Source organism: Aspergillus clavatus, genomic scaffold, assembly GCF_000002715.2.
Source record: "Aspergillus clavatus NRRL 1 1099423829791 genomic scaffold, whole genome shotgun sequence".
Classification (NCBI taxonomy): Eukaryota; Fungi; Ascomycota; class Eurotiomycetes; order Eurotiales; family Aspergillaceae; genus Aspergillus; species Aspergillus clavatus.
In genome coordinates, this window is record NW_001517108.1 from 1555185 (window position 1) to 1580736 (window position 25552).

The following is a 25552-nucleotide window of genomic DNA, read 5'->3' on the forward strand; positions in this document are numbered from 1 at the left end:
ACCAGGTGGATGGGGCCGTCGTTCACTGGGATCCGGGACGGATTCAACAGCCACTATCCTCTAACTATCTTTCTTGAGGATTATCCCAGATGGGGTCTGGACTCTGGAGACTTCGGTAATTACATGCAGGCTGCGTACGAAAGGGAGAGAAAGAGCAGTCATACTGGCCTTGAATGCATAGAGATCGGTGTAGAGGAACATGCTTGCTTCTCCCTTCTCCTGAGCAGCCAAAAGTGATAGTCCAAGAGGAATATCAAATCAACAATCCTTAATAATAAGTAGATATCAACCAGGACTATTAATATTAGTGTAAGACTGTAGCTATACTAATTATTTAATTACTACTCCGTAATCCGTATATCTTTCTCATTTTAGCCCATCGCCAAAGTGGTTCTTGCTGCCTCGTTCTCGTTTACTTCCAGCCTCTACTTCAGTTACTAACTGCTCACTGTTCCACTTTCGCATTCATCATTCTTCATTCTTTCCCCAACTTCTCTCTCTCTCTCTCTTTCTAACCATCAGTCTGCTATCCTCGAATAATCAATACCCAGTCGAAACCTTAAATTAAACTCGATTCTTCGCACTTGTCATTTCCCATCTGTCACCGGCGTCGCTACGTCCCGGAACATATCCGCTCTCCCGCTGCGTACGTCTACTGTCGGTGCTGGAGACTCAACCGGTGCGAAGACCGACATAAGCATCCACTTTTCAACCTCATAAAACAGAAGACTAACAACGGAGCAGAGGCTCCTGGATTTCGCCGTTATTTGCTATCCCGAGACTTCACTTTCGATCGTTCTTCTAAGCTTGGAGCTTGTCTGCTCCCCGCTGGGAGTTCTGCCTGGAACGCGCCGGTCGCATTCGATTATCCTCAGCTCGACACCGAACAATGGCTACAATGAACGGGGGCGTCGTCCCCATGGAACACGGACATGTACGGGGTATGTTCTGATGATGGACTGGGCGGGTTGTCGTTTTTGGATCGCTGGGAATATGTGGTCTGCGCATATGGGCCAATTGCTGCATTGTTTTCTCCGCAACATAAACATTCCAAGGTCCCGACGGTGCTTGATTCCAAATCCCATGGCATGCATCTGTTGAGTATCCTGTCAAAAGCAGAGATCTACATTCCTCGATCATGCAGGGGCCGATGACAATCTTTCATCAGATGACATTGCATTGCATCGTTGGTCTGTCACTTCAGCGATATTATAAGATGACCTCGAAAAAATTGTTGATCGTGTTGAGTGGAGTGATGAACTTTTCTGGCATATACTAACCATGTATACAGGCGCTCCATCACAGACTAGCATCAAGACCCCGACATCAATGGGAGCAAACTTTTTCCAATTCTTCGCAGGACAGAAAAAGGTCACCCGAGGTTTGTATCCCCACGTCTTGTTCGTGACCTCCACAGGGCAACCGTTAATCAACAATGGCGCTGTTTAGATGGTCAACCCGCCAAACGACGAGGCCCTAAGCCAGACGCCAAACCTGCCATGACACGACGGCAAGAGCTGAATCGTCAGGCGCAGCGGACCCATCGTGAACGTAAGGAGCAATACATCCGGTCGCTGGAGACTGAGGTTTCGCGATTACGAGAGGCCTTTACGCAGGAAATGTCCGCCGCGAATCTAGCCGTTGTCCAGCACCGGGACATGATACAGGCGGTAAACGAGGAGAATGCATTTCTGAAGGAAATCCTGGTGGCGCACGGGATCCAGTACGAGCCTGAACTAGAGCGCCGCAGAGCAGAACGCCCGAGATTCCAGCAGTCCAGCCCGTTCGCCAGCAGCAGCGTGGCATCCCAAGGCACGGGGGCCCCGACTTCGAACAGTCATACCCACGCCACGCCACCAACAACGATCTCAACGCTGTCCTCGGATGTGAGCCCACTCGCCAACGGCATGGAACGGGTCGAGATCTCGCCCTCGCAGGAAATCACCCCGCCGCCCCAGTCTCACCATGCAGGGTCGTGCGACATCCCAGCGAACCTTGATCTCTCAGCGATTGCTCGCAATATAGAACCCATCCAGGCCCTAGGGGGAGTCTTCGAAACAGATCCGCAGCTCCAAGTCGACTTCATTCTCACGTATGCTGCAGTCCTTCTACTTATCATTCAGAGTGTTCAGCATGCTGACTTCCTTTTACAGGCTAGAAGGACCATGCCGCGAACACACAGATTACCTCTGCCGACGCTCCATCACCGAGGCCGACGACGAGGATATGCCGTTCTCCGGACACGCGCTGATGGCCACCTGCCCGCCACCCAGCTACATCGCCAACACAACAGCCGAGCAAACGTACCCGCACAAAACCTACGACCTCCCCCACGCCAACCTCACGACGCTCCTCAACCTCAGCCGACAGCTGGTCACAGAGGGCCAAATCACCCCGATCATGGCGCTGCAGTGCCTCAAGAACCACGACATGTATCGTAACCTGACCAAGGACGACGTCAAGATCATCATCGACACGCTCAACACTAAGGTCCGCTGCTACGGCTTCGGGGCCGTCGTCGAAGACTTTGAGCTCATGGACTGTCTGAGCAGTGTGCTCGGGTCGAGGGTGGGGCCAGGAATGTCCCTCGCAGCAGATGACTAGAAGCCTTGCGAAGAGTGAGGTATTGAGTGGTGTTGGGGGCCAGGGTAGGGGAGTACATTGGAGTCTTCTTTTTTCCATTACTGAGGAAGGTGTATATAGATTCGGGGGCTCGGCTGCCTCTGTTTTTTTTTTTTTTTTTTTTTTTCGTCTTTCCCCCCCCTCCCCTGTCTCTCTTTAGCTTCACTTGTCCTACTGTACCACTTTTATCTTTTCCTTTGTGTGTGTGTGGACAACCATATATCCCTCTCTCTGTTCTCGTTTCATTCGACTACTGTCTTTCTGCTATTTGCACTCTTTCGGATGCGGGATGAAGTAGAATCCCGCCTAATACTGTACGTGCAGGTTGTACTTGTGGAAAGAAAGCAGATGCATGCTCCTTGCGCTCTATTCTACGAATTCAGTAAATTGCCGTTATAATGCCAACATAGACCGTAGCAACCGCCACATGGAACAAATGACTGTCAGCGAAACTCTTCATACTCATCTAACGACTTTTTGAGAATATGAACAAATAAAGAACCATCGAAAAAGCAAATCATTATAACGATCATGACTGCATTACTCCTCGCTCTCCTCGGTGGCCTTCTCCTCCTGCTCGTCGGCGGCCTCATCGTCCTCCTCGAAGGTGTTGGCGGGCACGCTATACAGACGCAGGACAGGGCGGTTGGGGTCCTTGATGAGGACATACTTGGTGACCTTGTCCTCCTCTTCGTTGGCGTCAAGGGCCTGGATGCGGTCGACGATGGTGCGGACGATACCCCAGCCGTTGCCGAGGTTCAGGTTCATCTGGGCGGCGAGATCGCGGGGCTTGTAGCTGACGACGCCGAGGACAACGTGTCCGGCGGCGGAGCGGGGGTTGGCGCGCGAGACGAAGCCGAGCTTCATGGCATCGGCCTTGGCGAGGATGGCCTGGGTGGCCCAGCGGGCGAGCTTGATGCTGTTGTTCTTCATCTCGGTGGCGACGACGGCACCGCGCTGCGACCAGAGCTTGCTGCGCCAGTCGAGGGCGCCGCCGGAGCCGGGCGCCTTGCTGTCGAACTCGTTAAGCGCCTTGACGACTAGCTGCTGCTCCTCGCCGCTGACGGGGTTCTTCATCACGGCGTCGACCTCGGTACGGACGATCAGGTTGAGGGGCTCCTCGTCTTCCTGCAGTGACATGTCGAAGCGGCGGTACTTGTAGCCCTTGGAAGCCAGGGGCTCGGTCTCCTCGGAGGCGTTGTAGAAGGGGTTGGGGTGGCTGAAGCCCACCTTGGAGTCCTCCGATTCCACCACGGTCTGCAGAGCGAAGTTGTGGTTGATGAAGGTGGCCTCCAGAGCGAGAGCGCTGGGGGTGTTGAGCGACTCCTGCTTGCCGGAGGAGTCGGTGACCTCGAGGGGAGCGTCGGCGGCGTTCTCGTTGACGGTAACCAGGTCAATCGAGGCACCCTCGCGCTTGTCGAAGTAGATCTTGTTGCCCTGGTGCACGATGACAATATCCCACGAGTATACACTGCGGGGAGCGCACATGAGCATGGACAGGATGTCGGATGTGGCGAAGACGGTGGCCTCGTTCTTCTCGGCAAGCTCCTGGATGATGGGATCCTGGGTGGTGGTCACGTTGTAAGCAGCACGGTCCAAGGCCTGCAGTCTGCGCTCGGCGTTCTTGACAGGGGCCTTGTCGTAGGAGCGGTCGTAGTAGTAGAGGAAACCGTAGGAGTCGAGATCCTCACCCTCGGGGGCCTCGAGGTTCAGCTTGGAGAGACGGCTGAAGTCAACCTCCTCCAGCATGGTCCAGTCGGGACGGACGTTGACCGAAGGCTCACGAGTTCTCTGAGGCTTGTCATAGTCCTTCCAGCCGGAACGACGGCCACGGTTGCCACGACCACCGCGGTTGTCGTAATAACGGTCACCACCCTGGCCACGGCCAGCGCCGACTCTCTGGAAGCCAGCGCGGCCACCTCTCTGGCCAGCGCCGCCACGCTGAGCGCGACCCCGGAAGACAGTGCCACCTCCGCGACCAAAAGTACGCTTGGTCGTAGTACGGGTGTTGTCGACAACGGAGAAGGAGGACTCGTCTTCGGCGACCTGGACGTTGAACAAGCTGGAGGTGCCTGCTCCATACACCTGCTGATCTGTGTTCTCTTTGTTAGCTTCCTGAATTTCCACCATGCTAGCAGATTGTCTCATCTCTTACCTCTGTAGTTGCGGTTGTAGGCTTGACGACCAGCCCTATCACGGTCCTTGGAATCAGAGGTCCAGTCAGCCATACGGCCAAGCTTGTCGCCCTTGGAGAAGGGAGCATATGGGACACCCTCGAGCATGTTGTCGGAGGGAGTGGCGGGGCCCCAGGAGTCCTCCGAGGGGAGGGCAGCCACGAGGTCTGCAATGGAAACGGGCGCCATGGTGTCTGATTAATATAAAGACAAATTCCTTTGGATAAAAAACACCACCGTGATGACAAAAAAGGGTGGAGGTGGGAGATGAAGGCGGACGGTGTGTTTCGCTGGCGGGCGGAGACAATTCTTGTGCTCCCGAATTTTTGTGTTGCGCGTTGTGTGTCCCTGTGGCTGGTGAGGACTTGGCGCTCGAGCCACATTCGCTTTGGAAAGCACCGCCACATATCCCCAATTAGGAAATCCATCCATCAGCATGTTGAAGCATTAGTATTTAGACAGTGATAAGCAAGTTCATCTTAAGGAGCTTTGTATATATATTGAATGATTCTCCATCAATGAAGGAAAAGTGCCAATCTAGTTCTCGAGAACTATGGTGAAAGACACAGAGGATGCTGATGGTGGATCATAAGGATCATACTTCAGATGATCGTGAGTTCCCCCTTAGAAGTTACACTTTTGCCTCGCAGGTTAATGTCGACTCTATCGATAGTTCATCTCGTCATCTTACACAATCCACTGTACTCAGGATGCTCGAGTCTTATCGCAGGCAGCTTGATACCCCATATTTTCTTCTTTCCTTTCCCCCAATGATCTCCACATACTATCCCATATGATGTGAGACAGTGAGACTATTGAGATTTGAGCATCATCCCCCAAGATCCTCCGGTTCCACCAACTAGAGCCTTATAAAGTATGCCTTTGGCCCATAAAGCTCTTGTTGTTAACTCGTTATCATGAGAGCCCCCTGATCTGCAATCGATCGTCGGCACCTTGCTGTCGATCATCTTCGAGTTACTTTTTGTTCCTGATCCACAGATAAGAATGCCTCACCCAAGTTGCTGGAATCCCTCTTGGCCAACGACATCAGGCGAACTATCGATTTGTGCCAGGATTCCAAGGATAGATCAGCAATATCAGAAAACAGACACGCATGTCCCAATTTAGCCAGATCGTTTCTGTTCCTGATGCCGATCTTCCAGCTTGGAGACAGATTATCCTATTCCCACCCCACGTCCCGATGCTCGGTTGTAGCATCAATGTTCTTGGTATGCCCTGTGACTCCCCCATTATCCATATGTGTTTCGTATCTCGAACTCTATAGTTTGCAGATCTTGCCATCAGGATTATCCGAAAATGATGCGTTCTATCGTTGCCATCCTCTCCGTACGACCGGATTGTGCTGGATTCCGAGGCCAAGTCCAACAACACGGTGCTCAAGATAAGAATCACGACAATGCCATTGGGCCATTCATCATCCGACAAGAACTGTAGGCCTCGAGAAAGAATCTGCCTACGTCTTTCAAGGGGATATAAGAGAGCAAGAATCTCCCCGAGATTCACATCAAACTGCTCACCCTTCCACTCAACTCTCAACCACCCTCGATAACCACCAGTCTATTCAAGGACCATCTCGCACAACATCCACGATGAAGTTCTCCGTTGTCTCCCTCCTGGCTCTTGCTGCTACCGTTGTCTCCGCCATTCCCACCGAAGAGGCGACGAATGCTGCTCTGAAGTCCCAGGTTGAGGAAATCGCAGACAAAGTCCAGGGCGTTGAGGAGCAAGATACCGCCACCGATCTTTCGAAGTGCATTGATCCTCTCCTGTGCTGTGGCTCCCTCACCACGCCTCTCGATCCTCTCGTCGACCCCATCCTACTGGGACTGGGCATCAATGCTGCCGAGATCGTTGGCTCGATCGGTCTGCTCTGTGAGTGATAGACCTACCCCGTGACATAGCTGTAATAAAACTGACGAAACATCTTTGAAGGCCACGCATGGACGCCAGAGTGCTCCTCTGCTCCTCAGTGCTGCACGGAGGCCAACCTCTTGGTAAGTTCTCTGGTCATTTCGGCTTATACGATATTCGGTTCTAACTGAGTATCTATCAGGGCGGTGCCGTTGCTCTTGGTTGCTCCAAGCTCTGAACTTATTGGCTCCCATGTTCTCGATGCCTGAAGAGTCTCAGCAGTGATGTTGTTCTGATAATGTTATGGTCAAACGAGCAAGGAGGTTCATTTATTGTTGTATAACTGTATTTATGTCTTTCGAGTGGGGTATCTTGCGTCCGCAAGAGGTTATAATAATTAATATCTGTGCATCAATATGGACAACATCGTCGAGAAGGGCCGAATCTCGTATATGCTGATATGGATTCATATGCCCACCAGCGACATCTAGATACCCTCTTCGAATCCCGTAATACAGAACGAGCCTAGAAACCCGCAATGACTATGAAATCTTCTGATCACCTCATGGAATGCTAGTCACCAAGTGTTGGACATACCCAGCAAACCGTCTACAAACAAGCCTTACGTCCCATCAATGCCCTAGCAAAGCCCCTTCCCATGATCCCGTCCCGTCCGCAAGCTAGCCATTAAAAAATCCACCACTTCGTCAGCCTCATGCACACATCCAGCCGACTACTGTTGGAGCAATCAATCAGCCTACCCTTCTCATATCAGACACGACCACACTTGCCAACTACACTCTGCATCACCAATCACAACCTCCTCTTATGGCGTCCCTCGTATAGCACAGAGCATGAGCCAACACACACCCCCCGGGATCCCAAACACCACAATCTCGGGCATCGAAATATCATCCCCAAAAGAAAAAGAAAAAAAAGAACGATGCGGCTCACGCAAGGCGAGATGATAAAACCCCATAGCACCATTCACAACAATGGCCACCTCAGCTGAGTCGAGTCGAGTCAAGTCGAATGAACAGCCGGCCAGCTATACCCTTGCCTTCGCCTCCCAAGATGATCGAACAGTCATTCACGAACCGCTACATCGATGAAAAGAAGCTGTTGGCGCTGCTGAGGGCCAGGTTCCCCAGTAGGGGCTATGAAGTCCGTGTGAGTTGGGTCATCTCAGGGCCAGCACCTCATTCAGCCTTTTTGGAGTACTGAGCCTTATGTACACTCCTTTGCGTGGGTGTGGGTGTTGTACTAGGCCGGTTGGATTCTGGAGCCTCCAAGTGGCTCTCCTTTCAAGGGTTTTTTTTGTTTTGTTTTTTGTTTTCTTCTCTCCTTTTTTTCTTTCTTTTCTTTCATGGTCTATCTCTTGATTTTTGGGGGGAGTCCGGGGTACTTCCAGACGAGGCTGAGCAATTTAATCTGACTATTGCAGATTCGAATGGGGATATGCTATATCAATGCCCCCAAGGCTTTGACAGAGGTCTGTTCGTTCCCATTCGCCCGTCACATGCCACACTTCCGATCAGCAAGGCTGTGCAGTGTGCACCTCTTTCGCGGGCTAAGATGGACTAGGATGACATCCTCTCGTGTATCACGCACCCTATCACATCGACCGGATAACCGGGAGGGCGCTCTTAGGTCGTCTACAAACAACGGAGAAAGGCTGGCCGCATTACGTCCAATGGGGATGAAACCAGGCTGCCCGAGATTGACGAAGGGATGACTCGTTTATGTGTCTTGTTCTCTTGAAACTTGGAGTATTTAATTGCAATGCTTTCCTCCCATCGAGGCAAAAGCTGCCATGGCTTCTATGCGTATAGTTAGTTCACAGTCGAATCTCTTTGGTTTTGTTATATACGTTTTTCTGTCTTCCATACGATAGTGCTAAACGACAATGAGTATCACCAATCGACGCTATTCATACAGCTCCACCCCCTTCCGGGTGATCGAGGGGAGATATATGGATCCAAGAAAACTGGTGCAAGTGCTCCGGGAAGAATATGGGCAATCGAATTTCCGGGTAGAGGTAAAGACATGCCCCTCTTGTGGATGTGCTGTCGATGCAAAGCTAACCAAACTTTTTTTCCGCTATAGTTGCGGCTGGATCGATATAAGATTTATCTGCTAGACAATCAGAATGTACGGTCACCAAGTTTGATAGATGTAAGTACAGAAACCGTTCAGCCGCCATGCTTCTGACGCTTCGCAAAAGGCCAAAATCAACAGCTGTCGGTTTCCAATGAAGTTCAGACCATGATTTTTCTTTCAGCGACAAATCATTCCGGCAATGAAATACGAATTTGTAAAACTAGTCTTTGTATCTTGTAAATACTCTCGGACTCGGAGGATGTATGATGGCGGCATAGACTTCTGCGATCGATTTCTTACCCCTGGTGATGTTTTCAAAGTAGTCCTTTTCTGGGGTTCTCGCCTGTGATTAACAGCGAGCTGGTCCTTGCATAGTAGATGAGATTGCTCCCTAGAGGTGCAGATGACCCAGTATTCACACGCAATCTTCTCGAAAACTTGGACCTGCTGGTTGCTCCACAAGTCAGAAGTACATGTGGGAGAAACTCCGGCTTTGGAGGTCTATCACATCAGGATTCAGGTGTGATGAGAGCTGACTGTGGCTGCACTAGAGACTGCAGGCGGCTAGGGAAAATAAGTCATGGGCGCCAACATATCCTGGGAGGGTGTCTGCTGATAGGACGTACATCCCTGTCATTGAACTCTGTTCTTTTTGACTAAGGCGGATTTTAGGTAGAATGAGGAGGGAGCATTACTGTTGTGCCTACTAGCGGGTAGAAAGAAAGAGCAAGCACATACTTGCCAGCCTTGTGTGATAAGCCAGCATAATCTCCTCAAAATTTCGATGCCAGGACCAAGAAAGAAAGAGGCCTTCCTGCGCCTCAATAGAGGCTCAAGTACTTTGAAGGAGACGTCCTCAGGGTCTAGAGTTGCGGAGAGATTCGAAGCTCGCGATGCTGTAGAGGAGTATAAGTATTCGCTTGGGAACTTCAGAGCCTCGATGACTAGCGTGATAAAAGACCATCCGCCTGAACTCTGCCATACCCATCATGACTCGCATAACGACTGAACCCCGCCTGGATCTGCACCTGAGGGATAAGGTTATTTCCAAGCGTTACCGTCTTTTTAAGGCTCAAGAAGGTCGAGCGCAGCTAGAACTGTCCTTGGTCTTCAGATCAGAACAGCCCGAGGACCGTTCGATCGTGCAGCTGGGATCGCCCGTCAAGATCAGTTCTCTTTCGGAACTACGCCAAATCGAAGAGGTACAGTATCTGGGGCGTTTGTTCTGAAGGGGGCCTCCAGCTGACTAGCGAGATTGTAATAGCAGCAAGAAAGCAACGCGTGCACTCGTATATATACAATCCGTCATCTTCGATCATGGACAACGCTGGATATTTCATATGAAACTTTCGAGTATCTCATAGCAGCCCATGGTGTTTTCGACCACGTTTGGAGATGCGCCTTGACGTTCGGTATCAAGTTCCAGGAGAATGAATATGAGTTCCCACCGTTCCGAGCAAAGCGTTCGCAGACTGCGCAAGAGAGAATAGATGGTTGGCTCCCTGCTCTTCTGAAGAGACTCTGGAACTGTTGATTGATTGAAACAGAGCTGGCGTACGTGATTCGTCGTGTGGAACTAAATAATTCATCGACAGAGCATGGGGTCTGCCCATGGTCTATACGGCAGTCCGGCGTATATCACCAAATGATATATCCTAATCGCAATGGCAGAAAGCCGCCAGCCAGGCCGTCCGTTTTTATCTTGATAGCACCATCGCGTGCGGTGGAGGAAGACCTGTCCCAGTGTTTCTCTGGAAAAGTGAGTCTGACTAATGCAGATAGACCAGACTTTTTAATCCATGAATGCCTTGTCCGAGACAGCCTCAAGGGCTGGGGGGACTACCAGGCGTGGCTCGAGGCAGAGTCGAGGCAAATAGTACGCTTGCCCTTCTTCATTGGTTACTTCGCGGGAGAATGATTTTGAACATGAGAAGAACCTGATGGCTTCATTTTACAGTCCAATCGAGTTCTCACCCTTGACATTCTTGAGAAAGGCAGTGGTGGACAGTCTCGCAATATATCTTTCAGCGCGGAAGATCGGCAACGACTGAAACAACTGGATTACTACATCACAGATATGTTGGTGATTCTTCAGACGATGGCCAACTTAATCAATCGGATTGGAAGGAGTTGTAAACAGAATTGTCAAGTCTGCTGCAGCACTGCAGCGCCTTGCTCCTGCAACGAAAAGATCGAAGAATTTGAGGAGTATACAGCAGAAGCTAAGACGTACCTGGATCGAGCAGTATGGCTAAAGGAGCGAGTCCGATCGACGGAGCAGCTGGTCAGTCATCAAGTAAACTGGATCGAGGGCCATGGGTCCTCTAACCGGCATTCTAGTATCTTCACCTGTCAGATCTGCTGGCATACGAAGAAGCAGCCGCATTAACCCAGCTCGCACATGCGTCGCGTACCGAAAGCCAAGAGATGGTAAAATTGGCGGTTTGTCCATGCTTCCTCATTTCAGTATCTTGCTCACTCAGTACTGACAATGTGTGTTGATGCAGGCTCAGAATGCTCGGGATGCGGCAGCGGTCAAGGTCTTGACAATCATCGGTCTCGTGTATCTGCCGACGACAATAGTATCAGTACGTGAGTAGTCTCGGCATATCCAGTGCTTTTTCTAATACTCGGCAGAATTTCTTCTCAACAGAGTTCGTGCACCTCAACGACCAGGGAGATCTGCAGATCTCTCGCCAAGTATGGATTCTGGCCGTGGTTGCAATCCCTCTGACTATTCTAACCGTGTTCACCTGGTGGCTATGCGACCGATATAATGTCATTGAGGCACTGCTGGGTAGAAGATTTGATGATAGCAACCTGGCGAGTGGAAACAGACATGGACATGCTGGGGAAGAGGGGCCTTCGTGGTCGAGTTCGATTGCTCTTTCCACTATTGCAAGCTCTCAGTCTCGCCGGTCAGCTCCCATCCACACCTAGAGAATAATGGCTCTCCCTTAGCCTCTTCTTGTAAACTTTCCCTGCTCTTGTATTTAAATAGTTTGTAGAGCAGCCGAGATTGCGATGTTATTCTGAGTTCACTGACTTGAGCATCTGATCGACGCACACTGAAGAATGACTGCAAAGAAAACTTCAATGGGAGATCCACGATAATTAATATTGCAACAGCTCCAGCACGAGGAGACGGACTGAGGCCCAAACGACGCTAATGCAGGAGACTGCTCCCTGCAGTCAGTAAGCAGGTAGGTAATGGAAGTACAGACTGCAGACCTAGAGGGACTCCCCGCTGCTGTGCTTGCGTATGTCAGGACGATGCCAGCGCCACCCCTATCCCCAAGGTGTTTGTGTATCTTGATTATATGACACCGACGTATCTCATAAAAGCGATTGGCCGCTTGGCTGGGCGAAGGCGCGGGTGAATGCTAGATCCGACAACCTACGGAGTAGCATCGTTATGGAGGAAGTTTTGGGAAACCGTCCGTCATTCTCCTCGACTAGATAGGTCCCTGCGTAATATCTGTGTACTGGTTCCTCCGAGTCCAACGGCGAGTTCACTTGACTCCCTCTCTTGGCCTTCCACAGCCTCGTTCGCTCAACCAGAGCAACAACAGCCACAGAGAAACACAGTTAGCTAGCTAGCTCTTGGTTTAGTGTCACAGCCACCTTGGGATCCTATTATAAAGCATAATTGTCTCGTGTTCAGTGCCAACAGAGGATCACCAACGACTTCTCCACGCGAGCTTTCGCCTCAAATCACCGGCTGGTGTACTTCACCTATCCACCACTACTCACTCACTCGCTCATTTTGAGTTATTCCCTTGTTCTTCTTCCTCTTCATTTTCATCCTCTTTATTATCCCTTAAATCTCTCTACCTTCCTAGTATATTTCTAAATTCTCATTGGTTGGTGGCGTTCTGCGCGAGTCTCCCTCTCTCTCCCCAGTCTGTGTGTTATCAGCCTATGCCCATGTACTATCTCTCTCTCATATACTACCTCCGCGGTTCAACAAAACATTCATCACATAACTCGCTTTGAACCCAAATCTCCAGGGTCATTCTAAATTTGATTCGATATGACCTTATTATATCATCTTCTCAAGCCTTTCCGACTCCTATTACAATGCTTTCGTCCTCGCAAACAGCTGCAGTCCCGTGAAAATGTTCGTTTCCTCCCCGATTCATCAAAGCGTCCCTCTCCCAAAGTCCGAATCATTCGACCCGAGGATGATGAGCACGACAGCATAGCTCACTGTCCCTCTCTTCCGCAAGAGAGTTCCCTTGCTGCCTCCGAGATTTCGTCTATTGAGGCCGGTGAGCCATATCCTGTCTCTTCATCTGCTTTAGATGAGCTCCAGACAGCTTTGTCCAAGGCGAGAATTGAACCACACCTCACAAACGGCCATGTGGTTTATGTTCCGTTGTCTAAACTGAATGAGCTCATTACGGAAGCTAGGGTACAAGAGATCCTTTCAGAGGGGGTCATGGTGGGTCATAGCCTCGTTCAAAAGACAGCTCGGAGAATTGTTCAAAGTTCCAAGAGATTATTCGCTATTCTGGTGAGTATGAAGAGGGGAAATCAGATTTGCAGGTTCCTGGACGAGGGTATCACCGACGCCAAGTTGCCCTTTGTACTCAAACCAAGAGCAGAAAGAGAGCCACCCATATTACAAACGAGTGGCGGTCGGGATATCATGTCCATCAGCGGCTGGGCCGAGGACGAAATTATAAGGTTGGTGAAGAAACAGTGGCGCATGCTGGCCCCGGTGTTTGAGCAGGGTGCGCACTATGAGTTTCCCAGGCTGCAAATTCTCCCTTTCATGGCTCCTGCGAATGCAGAAGACGAGCAAATTTCTGGCGGGTGGAGTGTGGTCTATCAGGCCTGTATACACCCAGCTCATCATAATATTCGGAATCCCGTTGAATGTCAAGTGAGTGGGCGTTGAAAGCCTTATGCGAATAGACTACAACTGACTCATGTACTCCAAAGGACCGGGAGATTGTGGTAGCGATCAAGAAACTGATTCTACCCGAGCCATCCTGCTTCAATGCCGAGCGGGATATGCACACCACGCTAGAGAAAACTGCCGGAGCCCATTCGCATCTGACCAACCTCCTGTTCACATACAAGCATGGCAGTGAATATCATTTGGTTTTTCCCTGGGCCGACGTTGACCTACGAAAGTACTGGGAGACGAAGCATTCTATGCACCCGGATGCGAGAGAAACCTTGTGGTCTCTAAAACAAATGACAGGGGTTGCGGGTGCGCTCTCCCTCATTCACGGATTTCTACGGTCAAACGACTCAGTACCAGATCCTCTTTTCGGACACCACGGGGATATCAAGGCCGAGAATATTCTGTGGTTCGCCTCCAGCTCAGGGGATGATGCCCCAGGTGGAATCCTTCGCATCACGGATCTGGGTCTTGCGAGCCTCCATCGCATGGAGTCGGCATCAGACATTGACCCAACCAAGGTCACTGGCACTCAGACCTATTCGCCTCCTGACAAACTTCGCAACGCTCGTATCTCTCGCAAGTGGGATAACTGGAGCCTTGGATGTCTTTTTCTGGAGTTCGCTACCTCGATGACCCTTGGCTATGAGGCGGTCAAAGAGTTTGGGCACCTTCGGGCTCAAGAGGGCTTCGATCCTGAATTACCGGAATTGAGCTCTGACTACTTCTATACCACCGATTACGAGGACGTCCGGCCGTCGGTGAAGAGATGGGTGACCCGCCTAGTCAATGATCCGCGATGCTCGGACATGCTCTACGATCTTTTATCTCTCGTCATGCGAAAAATGCTTCGGATCAATCCAGAAGATCGAGCTACCTCTCAGCAGATTCACCAGGAGCTGACAGTCATGGTTGATCGAGCTTCCGAGGACGAGTCTTACCTGGTCCACGCCACCGAGAGACCCTCAACCTCGTGGTGAATTGTCAAGATCGACCGTCTTAGTGAGATATGCAGATCGCAAGATTGCCGAGGGGTGACTTTGTGACTTCTGTTAATCTTAATTTCGGATGCATAGCACATATGCCCTTACCGAATGATGCGGTGCACATGATGACATGTGTATATGAATGTTATAGTACAATGCTAGATGGTTTTCTGGATAAAGTCTTGTTGGATTGCGTTGGAGTTGTGGGTGAGGAAAAAAGAAATGGCTTGGTACCAGCCCGGGTGTCTATGAGTTATACTGGTCTCTCATGTTCTATATATTAACCACTCTACTCTTGACTTGTTCGGCGTTTTGGGAAGAAACTAGAGGTTTGGATGGTCACGAAAGATAATGGACATGTTGAAATAAAGTCTCGTCCTAAGACCACCTGATATGTAACAGTTTGGCTCGGCATGCAAGCCATGTCCTCGGGGAATATTCGTATGTTCATTCGATATGCAGGTCACCGAAGACACGCAGATAGAGGGAGAGGATGGGATAGTAACTATTACTCCGTAGAACCTATCAGATTTGTTGCGGAAGATAGGTCACACCAATGCTGCATGAGTCGCAATGTCAGCTTAGCTATTGGACACACGGAATATCCCATTGAGTTTCCAGGTTTTTCTTCAGACAAAAACAATCGACAGTCCTCTTGCCTGCCACACTGACGTTCCCATTGCAACATGGACCCAAAGCCAGTGGCGATAGCGACAAGGAGATCAGCAGAGCCAACGTAACCAAGCTCCTTATCCGTGAGACTTACCCGGCATCACTACGGAGGTAGTAGTACATATCATCCTAGCTCCCTAGTTCAAACTCTGCACACCAGAGTACTCCGAGTCTCCGACAGTGAACATACCCAGCAGATCTACTCCGCACCCCACCAACCCTACGGAGTAAACCATCACGGAGCACAGTCCCAGAGTTCAAGTACGGATGGTGAACAGGAATAGCAACATATATGCAAATAAACTAGACTTTTTTTCTTTTTTTCTTTCTTCTTTTGTTTCTTTCTTTCTCAGAATGTCTCTCCATTGCCGCTGGCAAACTGGGGCCGACATGAGACTTTGTGGAGTCGACAATGGCACGATCTTGGTCAATTTCCTTCATTTCAAGGGTTGGAGTGGGTCGAGGCTGAGTTTTGTCTTTTTGCCTCTATGTTCAGGGTCTTGGTTTTGGGGATTAGACTTTTTACATGGAAAGATAGCATACCTAGCCTCTTCTAGAAGTAGGATTGCGAAGAGGTATCACTCATTGAAGACGGTAGCATTGGAGATATTAAAATTTGTAATTAACGCCAAAACTTCTTTGTGATCTACTATACATTCACGCATAAGATGATATGAAGCGAGGCCTGTGTGTACTGTGCAATGTGTGTACCGGGTGCTCCATGGAAGAGATGCAGGGTCTTCTAGGCACTAGGCAGCTATATTTCGGCGGGCCACCAACCATATCAAATTGCTCACTGCAGGCTTGAGCCCAATAAGCTTCGGCCCAAGCATTTTCTCGGGTTAAAATAGATAGGTTCAACCAATCGTTTCACAGCGTGGAGTTGGTTACCAGGGCCCAGGCAGCCAGCAGCCCTGGATAGGTACAATCCCCCAATGTCACTCCTGCTGATGTTGGGAATTCGGTTGCCTGATGGGTAGACTTCTAGCCGGTTTTGTGGCGTCGCCGTGCGAGCCTGATAGCCCGGTCTGGAAGGAGGCTGGTGCTCCGCGTCCTGGTAAGATTTTGTTGTTGTTTCTGGATAGGAATAACATTCGGTTGTGGGTTGTTCACCGCTGGGAACGGGGCGGATGGCTCCCAGTCATTCACAATTCTCATCGGTTCATTCAAGTCAACAACATCGTTGTATCACGAAATCATGTTTGTAGCTCGTCAAGCTCGTTATTATCCACGTAAATGGCTGGGACTTCTTGCCGTCTGGTTGTATCCTGGATTTGTTGCTCGATCTCTCGGCGGCGCTGAGATGCGCGGATCAATGAGACCACAAACATCCGGATGACGACGATGACCACTAGAACGGCACAGAAGAAGGTGATTCCGCGAATGAGGCCTTGCGAGTGTGATGGTCTTCGAGGGTGACGGGGGTGCGATGGATTTAGTAGTGGCCTATTGGGGTGGGTGTTGCTGGTGTCTGTGAGCAGACAGGAACCCTCAGAGGATAGATATACTTACAACATCAGCTGACGATTCGGAGCGTACCCGACTGGCGAGCCACCGTAGCGGTATTTTTGGTCTGGATTGTACTTGGGAGGTGAGGATAGTTCGTGGTCGGGGTTGTAATTGAGCCATCGCTCGTAGTCGGTTGTCGGCCGGCCTTTGGCACGGACACGGGAGAGAGGAGACATGGTGAGAAAGTGTTTATTGATAATTGATTATGGGAAATATTACTAAGTGACAGTAGTAGATGCAACAGTGAAACGGTCATTCAGCTGGAATGAACTGGAGTCAAGAAACGAGGATCGATGCGAATCCACAAGACGGGGGCTTGAGTGATTATAACCTAGTCACATTGACCATTCATGGATAAAGGGTTCAAGCCACAGGGATTGCCGCGTCCTCTAGATTGCAATGGCTCTGTCGGCTATCGTAGCCTGGGCTCTCAGCGACTCAGCCTCCACTGGGATCCCACTCCCAATCTTGGAGGGGTTCGCGATAGGATCATGTTTCACCATGAGACTGTATTTGACTCAGCCCACGTGTGCGGTTTGCTAATATTATTCCAGTGCTCTCCGGAAGTTGTTTTGCATTTCTTCAACTTCTTGACTACTACTCCTTGGGTAAACGCCCACTATCCACCCAGCTGTCTCTCATCCCGTGTTCCTGGCCCTGACATCCTATGAAGCGGCTTCAATCTCATAGCTAGCATACATGAACGGCCCCGCTCCCTAATAGTCTTGCACCACCGGAACCAAGATGTAATACTAACGGCCGTCAGATTGTGCCAGAATCGATTTTGCGGGGGAGTTATTAAAAAAGGAAAAAAAAAAAGGAAGGGGACTCACTTCAAATGTGCTGTTACTACCCAGACTGCCCCCCTCGACCGTTTTAAGCCAGTTAAGGGTTCCATCAGCCTTCCTCCCAACGTATTTATCTACCATCAGATTATACGCCTTCTTCGCTGGAGCCATATAATTCTTTGCTCTGATAGATCCCTTGCGAATCCCTTTGAGGAATCCATACGTGCACATCGCAGTAGCGCTGCTCTCGATATAATTGCGAGGATCGCGTGGGTACGGCTTGTCCATGGTACGCCACCAGCCACCCGACTTATCCTGGGTTTTCCTGAGCGTTGCGGCAAGGGACTTGAACCGCCGCAAGTTCTTTTGATGACTCGAATGTTGGCTTGCGGTGCCAAAATCCACCTGCATTGTTGCGCGGGGTGGAGTTGAGATGCTCACGGAGAGTATCGGCTGCGGTCTTGTACTTGCTCTCACCCGTCACGGTCCAGAGCCAGAGCTTCAACCCGAGGCGAATGTCGTCGGGCGAGACTTTGTTTCCGGGGGAGTCAATCAGGGCTCCCAATCGTCGACAACTGCGTCGATATGCGACTTGATAAAGGTGGGATAGACATCGTTCTGGGGTTTATTGTAGGCGAGTTCGATGCTGGTATGAGAACGCCATTGGCGTAGTTGCGCAAGAAGGTGACATCCTTGGTCATAAAGGACGAGGCCATCCAGTCCGTGTAATCGGCTGCTTGAGAGAGGCTGACGAGAGCTGCGACCAGCAGCGTGGGTTTCACGAATGAATACATGCTGGTTTTTTTTGCAGTGTGATGGTGCATTATCGTGGGGGAATGGTGATCATGCCGCCCCTTTATAGTTATATATCTCCAACACCAAGATCGGCTAAAGACTGCATATAATCTCTTCATACTCCATAGATAAGACGACCAAGCCTGGTTGCAGACGGAAAAATAATGACCGGAGGATGGAAATGACTATCTTGGCGACAAGCCATGCACGGAGTAGTGGAGAAATATGGTCGCTATTTCATGTGTTCGTTGTTCAACTGTCAAATCTTCTTGACTTTAAGCTCAATGAATGTTGGTGTCTTGGACTCTTGGTGATGTGGAGAAATGCAAGGAAGTAAGACATTGAGATAAAAGGGCGAAAAAAATCAAAACAAAAAAAGAAGAACTGACAAGAGTGGGATTCGAACCCACGCCATCAAACGATGATGAGGAAACTCAGAGAGCTCGGTATTAAGGTGGACCTTAACCTCACGCCTTAGACCAACTCGGCCATCTTGCCTTGGATGTTGATACGCTCAATATTTTGAATATATGTTACAAATCATATGGGTAGTATATTAAATCTGAATAGCATCACTCAATGGTGTGTTGATCGCATATTTCTCTCTATGCTATAGTTCAAAACAGTCTGGTCATACTAAAAAACCATACTAACTTACGACGTGATATACACAGCGTATCCCGTTGGGGCTGTGCTCGTGTATTGGCGTTTATCAACTAATCAGAGGATTTCTCACCACAGACCCCTGTGGACTACACCATAGTCCATACACTTCTCATCAACACCCACCACCACCTAGGCAGCAGCATTCTCTCTATCTCTATATCACCATCCTGATCTATTCATCCATCATAACCTATCTAGCTGCTGCTCACCCATTACTCCAAACACCCACTACATCCAAAATGACCAAACCACACCCCACCACCACCACCACCACTTTCACTTCCACCACCTCCCCAACCATCTCCCGCTCCACCGCCACAAACTGCACCTTCACCAACCTCAACCCCTCAGACTGCATCCACCGCTCCACCCTCGACGCCGTCACCCTCGCACGCGATCTCTCCTCGCCCCCGACCCCGCTCCGCATCAAACGCAGCGTCCTCAGAACCACCACGCTCACCAACTCCTCCACCCGCCGCTGCAAGCTAACAAACAGCACCCTGCACAACTCGCCCGCGCGCTCGCTCGTCGCCACAGACTCCTCCCTCACAGACGCCCCGCGCACCCGGCGCAGCGAGCTGCGCGCCAGCGTCGTCGCGCAGAGTACCCTCGCGCGGAGCATGCTGCTGCGCAGCCGGGTGCGGGGCGGTTCGGTGGTGCGCAGCACGGTGGAGGATTCGGTGGTGGAGGGGAGTCGGGTGCGGAAGGCGGCGCTGCGGCAGTGCGAGGTGCGCGAGTGTGTGCTTGTGGGCACGGACTTTGTGGGCATGAGGTTGCGGTTTGGGGTGTGGAGGGGGGGAAGGTTGGTAGGGAGGGTTCCTGGGGGGGAGGTGGTTTGTGAGAGGATTGTAAGTGTTTTTTTTCTTTTCTTTTCTTTTTTCTGTTTTTTTACTGTATTGTTTGGGGTTTGGGAGTCTTGGAGTGGGTGGCTAATACTGAGGTAGGATGGGAAGGGCGCTGGCCAGGTCGTGGATGAGAAGAAGCTGCCTATACTTGACTACAAGGTTTTGCGGGAGGAGAGTGAGAGGGAGGAGGATAGCGAGACGGAGGATGAGAAGGAGTTACTGCCTGCATATGCGCCTTGATTTGGTTCTTTGTTCTCTTTGCCTTTACTTCCCTGTGGGAGAGCTATGGATTGACATGACATGACATGACTGAGATGAATGTGAACTTGTATGACATCAACCAGCGACGACAAACTGTTTCTCCGTCTTCAGCTTGTCCAGGGCTTCATCGCTCAGCTTCAGCGTATCTGCCACAATCTGCCGCGACGTAGACGCAAGCCATTGTCCGAGTGCGATATCTAGCACACTTTGTTAGCGGCTATCCAGCCAGGAAATAGAAAGGGGGGAGAGACAAAAAAAGGGGAGGACAAACCGGTGAAGCTCTCCGCCTGCAATACCTCCAGAAACATCAAATCCTCATCCCCCGTATTCTCGATATAATGGCTATTCGAGCGCGGAAAGTATCCGACGTCACCCGCCCGGTAATCAAACGTCGTCGCCGTGCTGGGCGCCGAGAACAGCGTCGCGCGGCCCTGGCCGCGGATGAAGAACGTCCACTCATCGCTGCTCGGGTGCCAGTGGATCTCGCGCATGCCACCGGGCTTCACCGTCACGACGGCCGCGGAGAAGTTGCTCGCGATGGGGAAGGTGGCCGGGTCGACGATCTTGACGGACCCGCCGGCGACCTCGTGCGCGGGCTGCTCGGAGAAATGGTACGAGTAGCTCTGCGCGCGGGGGATGGGACCTGCGGCCGTACTGACGTTTTGCTCCTCGATGTCCTTGGGGGCGGGGGTGCCGGGGAAGATGTAGAGTGCGTCCTTAGGGAGGTTTTCGAAGGCTGTGATGGGGATGCCGAAGTTTTTGGCCAGGACGGATTTCTGCGAGTGTTAGTCTGGGGGGGGGCCATGTCTTTGTTTTCATCTTTTAGATAAGGATTGGGACGGACCGGGTTGTGCGCGAAGACTTCAGAGGCGAGAAAGGTGTTGTCTTCGGAGAAGTCGCCGTCGTCGAAGACGAGGAGGAACTCGACACCCGGGTCGAGGGCTTGGATAGAGTGTGGCACGCCCCTATCACCTCATGAGCATGATTCATATCCATCAAGTGGGACTGGGAAGACCTACGGCGGGAAGAACCACACATCCCCTTCTTTCACATCATCGATGAACGTCTCGCCATTCTCGTTGACAGCCTAATCCTTAGCAAGCATTCCATGGGCAAAAAAAAAAAAAAAAAAAAAAAAAGGCAAAGCCTACCTGGATCCGACAGGAGCCGTTGAGCACCAACGACCACTCCGCGGCGACATGCCAATGCAGCTCTCGGTACGCGCCAGGCTCCAGCCGCATGTCGACACCGGCCATGAGCGTCGCATCGGGCATGACGTTGGTGTTTTCCTGTCTGGCCCATCCGGCGTTCTCTATTCCAAGCCTGATGATCATAGCGTCAGTAATCAGTATATGAATCTACCCTATCCCGACAGATTGCAATATGCCTTCTTACCTATTCCGACTGAGCCCTGCTCGCTCACATCAGCATTCTATCATATTTCGCCCATTTCGGACAGAGAAGAGAACCTTACCCATCGGCCACTGCGCATTGATGGTCTGCCCCGAGTCCGTACCAGGGGGAGCCAGCTTATCGCTGTTGATCCGGTCGTAGTACTCGTTCCCTGGGTCTCGGTCAGAATCCGTCTGATCTATCTGGACAGAACAAACCATACTCGGGCCGGGATCTGTGCCTCCCCGATCGCCCCTGATGGGCTGCGGATTGTCTGCATCCTCGAAATCAAGATACACCCCGTCGTCGACATCGTCTTTTTGGCCCGGGACGAGGGTGAACTTGATGTCGGGGGCTTGAGAGGGGAGGGTGTACGAGGAGGAGTAGCCCAGGAGATCGGGTGACCCACGCAGGGGAGGATTGGAGGGGGCGGCGTGGATGAAGGGAAGAATGGGGAGGAGATGGATGAGCTGCATTCTGGGTTTTCTCTGATGCTTTTGCTGGTGCTGGTGCTGGCGTTACGGTTGCTGCTGCTGCTCTATATATATATACCACAAACCACATGGATGCACGTCCATCTCTACAACTCCCCCCCTCCCCTTCGTCCCCCCTCATGCGGATAAACCGGCCGGGTAGGACGTCGAGGAATGTCGACGCAATTAGCCATCATCCACGGCATACTCCGCTAGACATGAAACCAGCCGTCCCGTCCGATGCGGTAGAACGAGCAGAGCAAGAACAGCCAGCCAGCCAGCCAGCCAGCAGACAAGCAAAACCACCCGCTCCCCGGAATAACACCGTCCAGACCCAAGCCGTAGATAGAAAAGAAAAACCCACCTTCTTCGCCCACACGTACAGCTACACGTACGTACCCCCGTAACCCCGTAGTAGCAATGCTTCAATCTGCAACCATCACCATCACCACGGCACCCGCATGATCGCATCCCAAGTCCCAACCATCACCCAAAAATAGAATCCCTTTCTTTCCTCGCAGGGCCGGGGGGGGTTGGGTTGGCTACTTTACTAGCCGAGTATGTACAGAGTCCTTCGTTAGATCACAGATAAGGAGAGACTAGAGACCGCTAAGCTGCAACCTGCACGCCATCTTGGCTTAGCCCGCAGCCCGTAGCGCCACTCGGCACTCACCGTCACCCTAGTCCCTACACAGTAGTCCCTAGTCCCTAGGGCCTAGAGTCTATATATATAATTATATACGTAGTATGACTATGATATGATCCCGAACTAGTACTGGGACTACGGGGACTACGGGACCTTAGCTTCTAGCTTAGCCAGACCATCCAAGTTTCCAACAAGGCTATTATTGATTGTCCAATCGACGGAGGAAGGGGGTTGGGAAGCTAGTCTAGTTTCCAAGTTACATACTAATGTACTTACTACTTACTGTATACTATCTACGTACTTACTTACCACTTAGCCTCCCCAAAAAAAGAAAGCCAATCTCTGACTCTCCCGTCCTTTTTTCCTCTTCTCCCCTCTCCCCTCCCCTCCCACCCCCCCCGGCCTGGCACGTACTATGTATGCACGCACGCACCAACAACTCATCCTCGGCGGTTGTTGTCGTCGTTGTTTCGTACAGAATTTCCTGGCTTACGCGGTTACGCTAGACTAAACTGCCCCGTGTGCATGGATGCTTCCTTGGAATTTGATCGGTGCGAATGCGATGGGCCTCCCCTCCTCACCAACCCGGGGGGGAAATTGCTGTGGATTGGAGGAGGAGGAGGAGGAGGAGGAGGAGGATGTAGGGCTGGACTGACTCGAGGGGGCTAAGCAGATAGATTTCTTCGTGGAATGCTGAGGTTATTATGAGGTTACACTGGTTGCAAGTATGTCTATGTGTGTATATACTGAATATCTATCTAGATGCAGTATGCGACCAACAAGCAGAGGCTAAAAAACAAAAAAACAAAAAAACAAAAAAAAAAAAGTCATATCTCGTTAACTCGTGGTCTGGTCGCTCAGGAAGTACTGCATCCCCGAGGCATGCGACATACCCTTCTCGCCTCCTCCGGCATCGTCATCCAGACCATCTGTCTCACCTCCCGACCCACCTGGTCCACCATGTCCATCGCCCATAGTACATCTAGATGCTCGTACCCGTCTACTACCTTGGAATGCACCACTCGCACATGCGGTTCACGCCCGCTCTGCAACCGCCTGAGGAGCCGCCGTCCGTCCACCAGCGCATCCGACCCTGCAACCCACAGCGCGAACGGGGGTGTCTGGGGCCCGTACCAGGCGGCATTCGCACGGATGGCACCCTCGCGGTCGCGCTCGGCGGCGGAGAGGCCCGCCTCATCCTCCTCCATCTCGGCCAGCGTGTCCTCGAGCGTGGCGAGGATGCACCGCTGCGTCGCAAAACACCCCTGTCCCAGCCACCATCGCATCGTCTCGCTGCTGACGTACACCGGGGCGAACTGGAACATGCGGTCGCGCAGCCCGCGGTCCCAGCGCGTGTCGCTCCAGCCGAACAGGTGCGCAAAGACATGGTACCCCAAGACGCCGTAGATGCGTGGGTGCAGGAGGCCGTGCATTGTCATCATGATGGGGATGAAGGCGTGAATGCCGAAGAAGACGCGGAACCCAGACGGTGACAGGCCGCGCATGAAGCGGAAGTAGACGCGCTCGAGCAGAGGACCGGCATACACGGCGGGCGCCAGCGCACAAAAGACAGAAATCCGCTCACCCAGCTCCGGCCGCTGGTCCTTGCTCAGCGCCACGAAGGTCTGTGCGGTGCCCTGCGAGTGGCACACAAGCCCCAGCTTCTCGAATCCGGTCTCGTACAGCACGCGCGAGATGAGCGCGGTCAGGTCCAGCACGCCCAGGTGCCGGATATTCCACGACCACATGCGCGGATCTGACGTCGCCAGCGTCGTATGCTCCGGCGTCATACCGCAGCGGTTGTTCCCCAGCCAGACATCGTACCCGGACTTGCACAAATAGAACGCCAGGCTGTCATCGTCGTTGGTGCAGAACGCCCCGGCGCTCTGTAACAGCCCATGAACCAGCAGCACAGGATATCTCCGGTCCCGCTCCGACGCCGGCCCCAGACCTCTCTTCCCAGTGAACACGTGCGGTCCACGCGGGCCCCTCTCCTCCGCTGACAGAGGCGTGTATTCCTGCGGGTTATACACATGCCACAGCGTAATCACAAACCCATCCTCCGTCTGCACGCGGAACGTCTCCACATCCAGCCCGACCCGCCGCGCATAGTACGCCACATCGCACACCAGCAGATCCCTGCCCCCCTCCAGCGGCGAATACTCATCGCGGCCTTCCTCGTCCGCGTCCCGCTTCGCCTGCCGCCGCTTCCACCGCCGCGCCTGCTCGTCGCGGTCCCGCTGGCGCTCGCGCTCCTCGGTGTGGAATTTCCGCCGCGCAGCCGGGTCCTGACCACTCAGTCGCAGCCACAGGTTCGTCAGCTGCATGCCAGCCAGGCCAGCGATCGCCCCGCCGAAGATCACGCCGAGAAACAACACCGACAGCACATATGAGACACACCGGACGGCCAGACAGCGCAGCGCCAGCGCAAGGGACGGCGGGCTGTACGTCGGCAGCGGTGGGAACAGCGGATGCGGCGAAAGAGCGGTGTCGGGCTGGAAGCGTGGCGGCGCGGGTTGCGCTTTGCTGTCATTGTGGTCGCTGTCCAGTAGCCCATCGCTCACGGCGGCCGTCACCGGCGACTCGATCTTCTCATCATCGCGCAATGCCCGAATATTTCGTAGCTCGATGTCGGGACTCGAGCGGAGGAGGTTGCCTGTTGCTTTGGGGGTGGGAGGTTGGATGTCGATGAGGTCGCTTTGGAGGAGGAGGAGCCGCGAGGATGGGTTCGAGGGTATGAGATCATCTATATTCTGGGCGAGTTGGAGGCTAGCAGGTCGTTCGTGGGTCCGCGAGGCCGTCAACATGGTGAATTTAAGGGGGGGTAGTATATACAACA

At 52.0% G+C, this 25552-nt stretch overlaps 11 protein-coding genes and 1 non-coding gene across 12 annotated transcripts, besides 15 other annotated features; 6 read left to right on the forward strand and 6 right to left on the reverse strand.

The window, feature by feature from the left end:
• Nucleotides 1-1281: 1281 nt before the first annotated feature.
• Nucleotides 1282-2604, forward strand: flbB (the record flags this gene model as incomplete). Its single annotated transcript, XM_001275672.1, has 3 exons — nucleotides 1282-1381; nucleotides 1450-2092; nucleotides 2154-2604. 3 exons carry the CDS (start codon nucleotides 1282-1284, stop codon nucleotides 2602-2604), a joined length of 1194 nt encoding a protein of 397 aa, XP_001275673.1.
• Nucleotides 2605-2726: 122 nt separating this feature from the next.
• Nucleotides 2727-2749: a microsatellite.
• Nucleotides 2750-3162: 413 nt separating this feature from the next.
• ACLA_072810 (eukaryotic translation initiation factor 3 subunit D) lies at nucleotides 3163-4985 on the reverse strand (the record flags this gene model as incomplete). The annotated part of the gene is made up of 2 exons (XM_001275673.1): nucleotides 3163-4715; nucleotides 4778-4985. The coding sequence occupies 2 exons, from the start codon at nucleotides 4983-4985 to the stop codon at nucleotides 3163-3165; spliced, it is 1761 nt and encodes a 586-aa protein (XP_001275674.1).
• Nucleotides 3166-3211: a microsatellite.
• A 1421-nt stretch (nucleotides 4986-6406) lies between the features above and the next one.
• Nucleotides 6407-6906, forward strand: ACLA_072820 (hydrophobin family protein; the record flags this gene model as incomplete). The annotated part of the gene is made up of 3 exons (XM_001275674.1): nucleotides 6407-6689; nucleotides 6750-6811; nucleotides 6871-6906. The coding sequence occupies 3 exons, from the start codon at nucleotides 6407-6409 to the stop codon at nucleotides 6904-6906; spliced, it is 381 nt and encodes a 126-aa protein (XP_001275675.1).
• A 2851-nt stretch (nucleotides 6907-9757) lies between these two features.
• ACLA_072830 (uncharacterized protein) lies at nucleotides 9758-9997 on the forward strand (the record flags this gene model as incomplete). Its single annotated transcript, XM_001275675.1, has 1 exon — nucleotides 9758-9997. One exon carries the CDS (start codon nucleotides 9758-9760, stop codon nucleotides 9995-9997), a length of 240 nt encoding a protein of 79 aa, XP_001275676.1.
• Nucleotides 9998-10413: 416 nt separating this feature from the next.
• ACLA_072840 (uncharacterized protein) lies at nucleotides 10414-11708 on the forward strand (the record flags this gene model as incomplete). The annotated part of the gene is made up of 5 exons (XM_001275676.1): nucleotides 10414-10644; nucleotides 10726-11052; nucleotides 11109-11210; nucleotides 11276-11360; nucleotides 11422-11708. 5 exons carry the CDS (start codon nucleotides 10414-10416, stop codon nucleotides 11706-11708), a joined length of 1032 nt encoding a protein of 343 aa, XP_001275677.1.
• Nucleotides 11709-12801: 1093 nt separating this feature from the next.
• ACLA_072850 (protein kinase domain-containing protein) lies at nucleotides 12802-14660 on the forward strand (the record flags this gene model as incomplete). Its single annotated transcript, XM_001275677.1, has 2 exons — nucleotides 12802-13656; nucleotides 13716-14660. 2 exons carry the CDS (start codon nucleotides 12802-12804, stop codon nucleotides 14658-14660), a joined length of 1800 nt encoding a protein of 599 aa, XP_001275678.1.
• Nucleotides 14661-15646: 986 nt separating this feature from the next.
• Nucleotides 15647-15687: a microsatellite.
• Nucleotides 15647-15688: a microsatellite.
• An 846-nt stretch (nucleotides 15689-16534) lies between these two features.
• Nucleotides 16535-17023, reverse strand: ACLA_072860 (uncharacterized protein; the record flags this gene model as incomplete). Its single annotated transcript, XM_001275678.1, has 2 exons — nucleotides 16535-16802; nucleotides 16851-17023. The coding sequence occupies 2 exons, from the start codon at nucleotides 17021-17023 to the stop codon at nucleotides 16535-16537; spliced, it is 441 nt and encodes a 146-aa protein (XP_001275679.1).
• A 540-nt stretch (nucleotides 17024-17563) lies between these two features.
• On the reverse strand, nucleotides 17564-18429 carry ACLA_072870 (putative cell wall glycosyl hydrolase YteR; the record flags this gene model as incomplete). The annotated part of the gene is made up of 4 exons (XM_001275679.1): nucleotides 17564-17599; nucleotides 17681-17960; nucleotides 18010-18210; nucleotides 18248-18429. The coding sequence occupies 4 exons, from the start codon at nucleotides 18427-18429 to the stop codon at nucleotides 17564-17566; spliced, it is 699 nt and encodes a 232-aa protein (XP_001275680.1).
• Nucleotides 18430-18815: 386 nt separating this feature from the next.
• On the reverse strand, nucleotides 18816-18928 carry ACLA_072880. The gene has a single exon. It is a non-coding gene; the product is annotated as a tRNA-Leu (tRNA).
• Nucleotides 18929-19302: 374 nt separating this feature from the next.
• Nucleotides 19303-19334: a microsatellite.
• A 1-nt stretch (nucleotide 19335) lies between these two features.
• ACLA_072890 (uncharacterized protein) lies at nucleotides 19336-20181 on the forward strand (the record flags this gene model as incomplete). The annotated part of the gene is made up of 2 exons (XM_001275680.1): nucleotides 19336-19944; nucleotides 20041-20181. 2 exons carry the CDS (start codon nucleotides 19336-19338, stop codon nucleotides 20179-20181), a joined length of 750 nt encoding a protein of 249 aa, XP_001275681.1.
• Nucleotides 19352-19386: a microsatellite.
• Nucleotides 19952-19974: a microsatellite.
• Nucleotides 20109-20151: a microsatellite.
• A 96-nt stretch (nucleotides 20182-20277) lies between the features above and the next one.
• ACLA_072900 (putative oxalate decarboxylase) lies at nucleotides 20278-22070 on the reverse strand (the record flags this gene model as incomplete). The annotated part of the gene is made up of 6 exons (XM_001275681.1): nucleotides 20278-20399; nucleotides 20474-20978; nucleotides 21047-21167; nucleotides 21222-21289; nucleotides 21354-21514; nucleotides 21677-22070. 6 exons carry the CDS (start codon nucleotides 22068-22070, stop codon nucleotides 20278-20280), a joined length of 1371 nt encoding a protein of 456 aa, XP_001275682.1.
• Nucleotides 21317-21340: a microsatellite.
• Nucleotides 21317-21341: a microsatellite.
• A 12-nt stretch (nucleotides 22071-22082) lies between the features above and the next one.
• Nucleotides 22083-22132: a microsatellite.
• Nucleotides 22133-22333: 201 nt separating this feature from the next.
• Nucleotides 22334-22357: a microsatellite.
• A 965-nt stretch (nucleotides 22358-23322) lies between these two features.
• Nucleotides 23323-23351: a microsatellite.
• Nucleotides 23323-23352: a microsatellite.
• Nucleotides 23353-23504: 152 nt separating this feature from the next.
• Nucleotides 23505-23539: a microsatellite.
• A 31-nt stretch (nucleotides 23540-23570) lies between these two features.
• ACLA_072910 (putative ab-hydrolase associated lipase) lies at nucleotides 23571-25520 on the reverse strand (the record flags this gene model as incomplete). The annotated part of the gene is made up of 1 exon (XM_001275682.1): nucleotides 23571-25520. One exon carries the CDS (start codon nucleotides 25518-25520, stop codon nucleotides 23571-23573), a length of 1950 nt encoding a protein of 649 aa, XP_001275683.1.
• Between the last annotated feature and the right edge of the window lie 32 nt (nucleotides 25521-25552).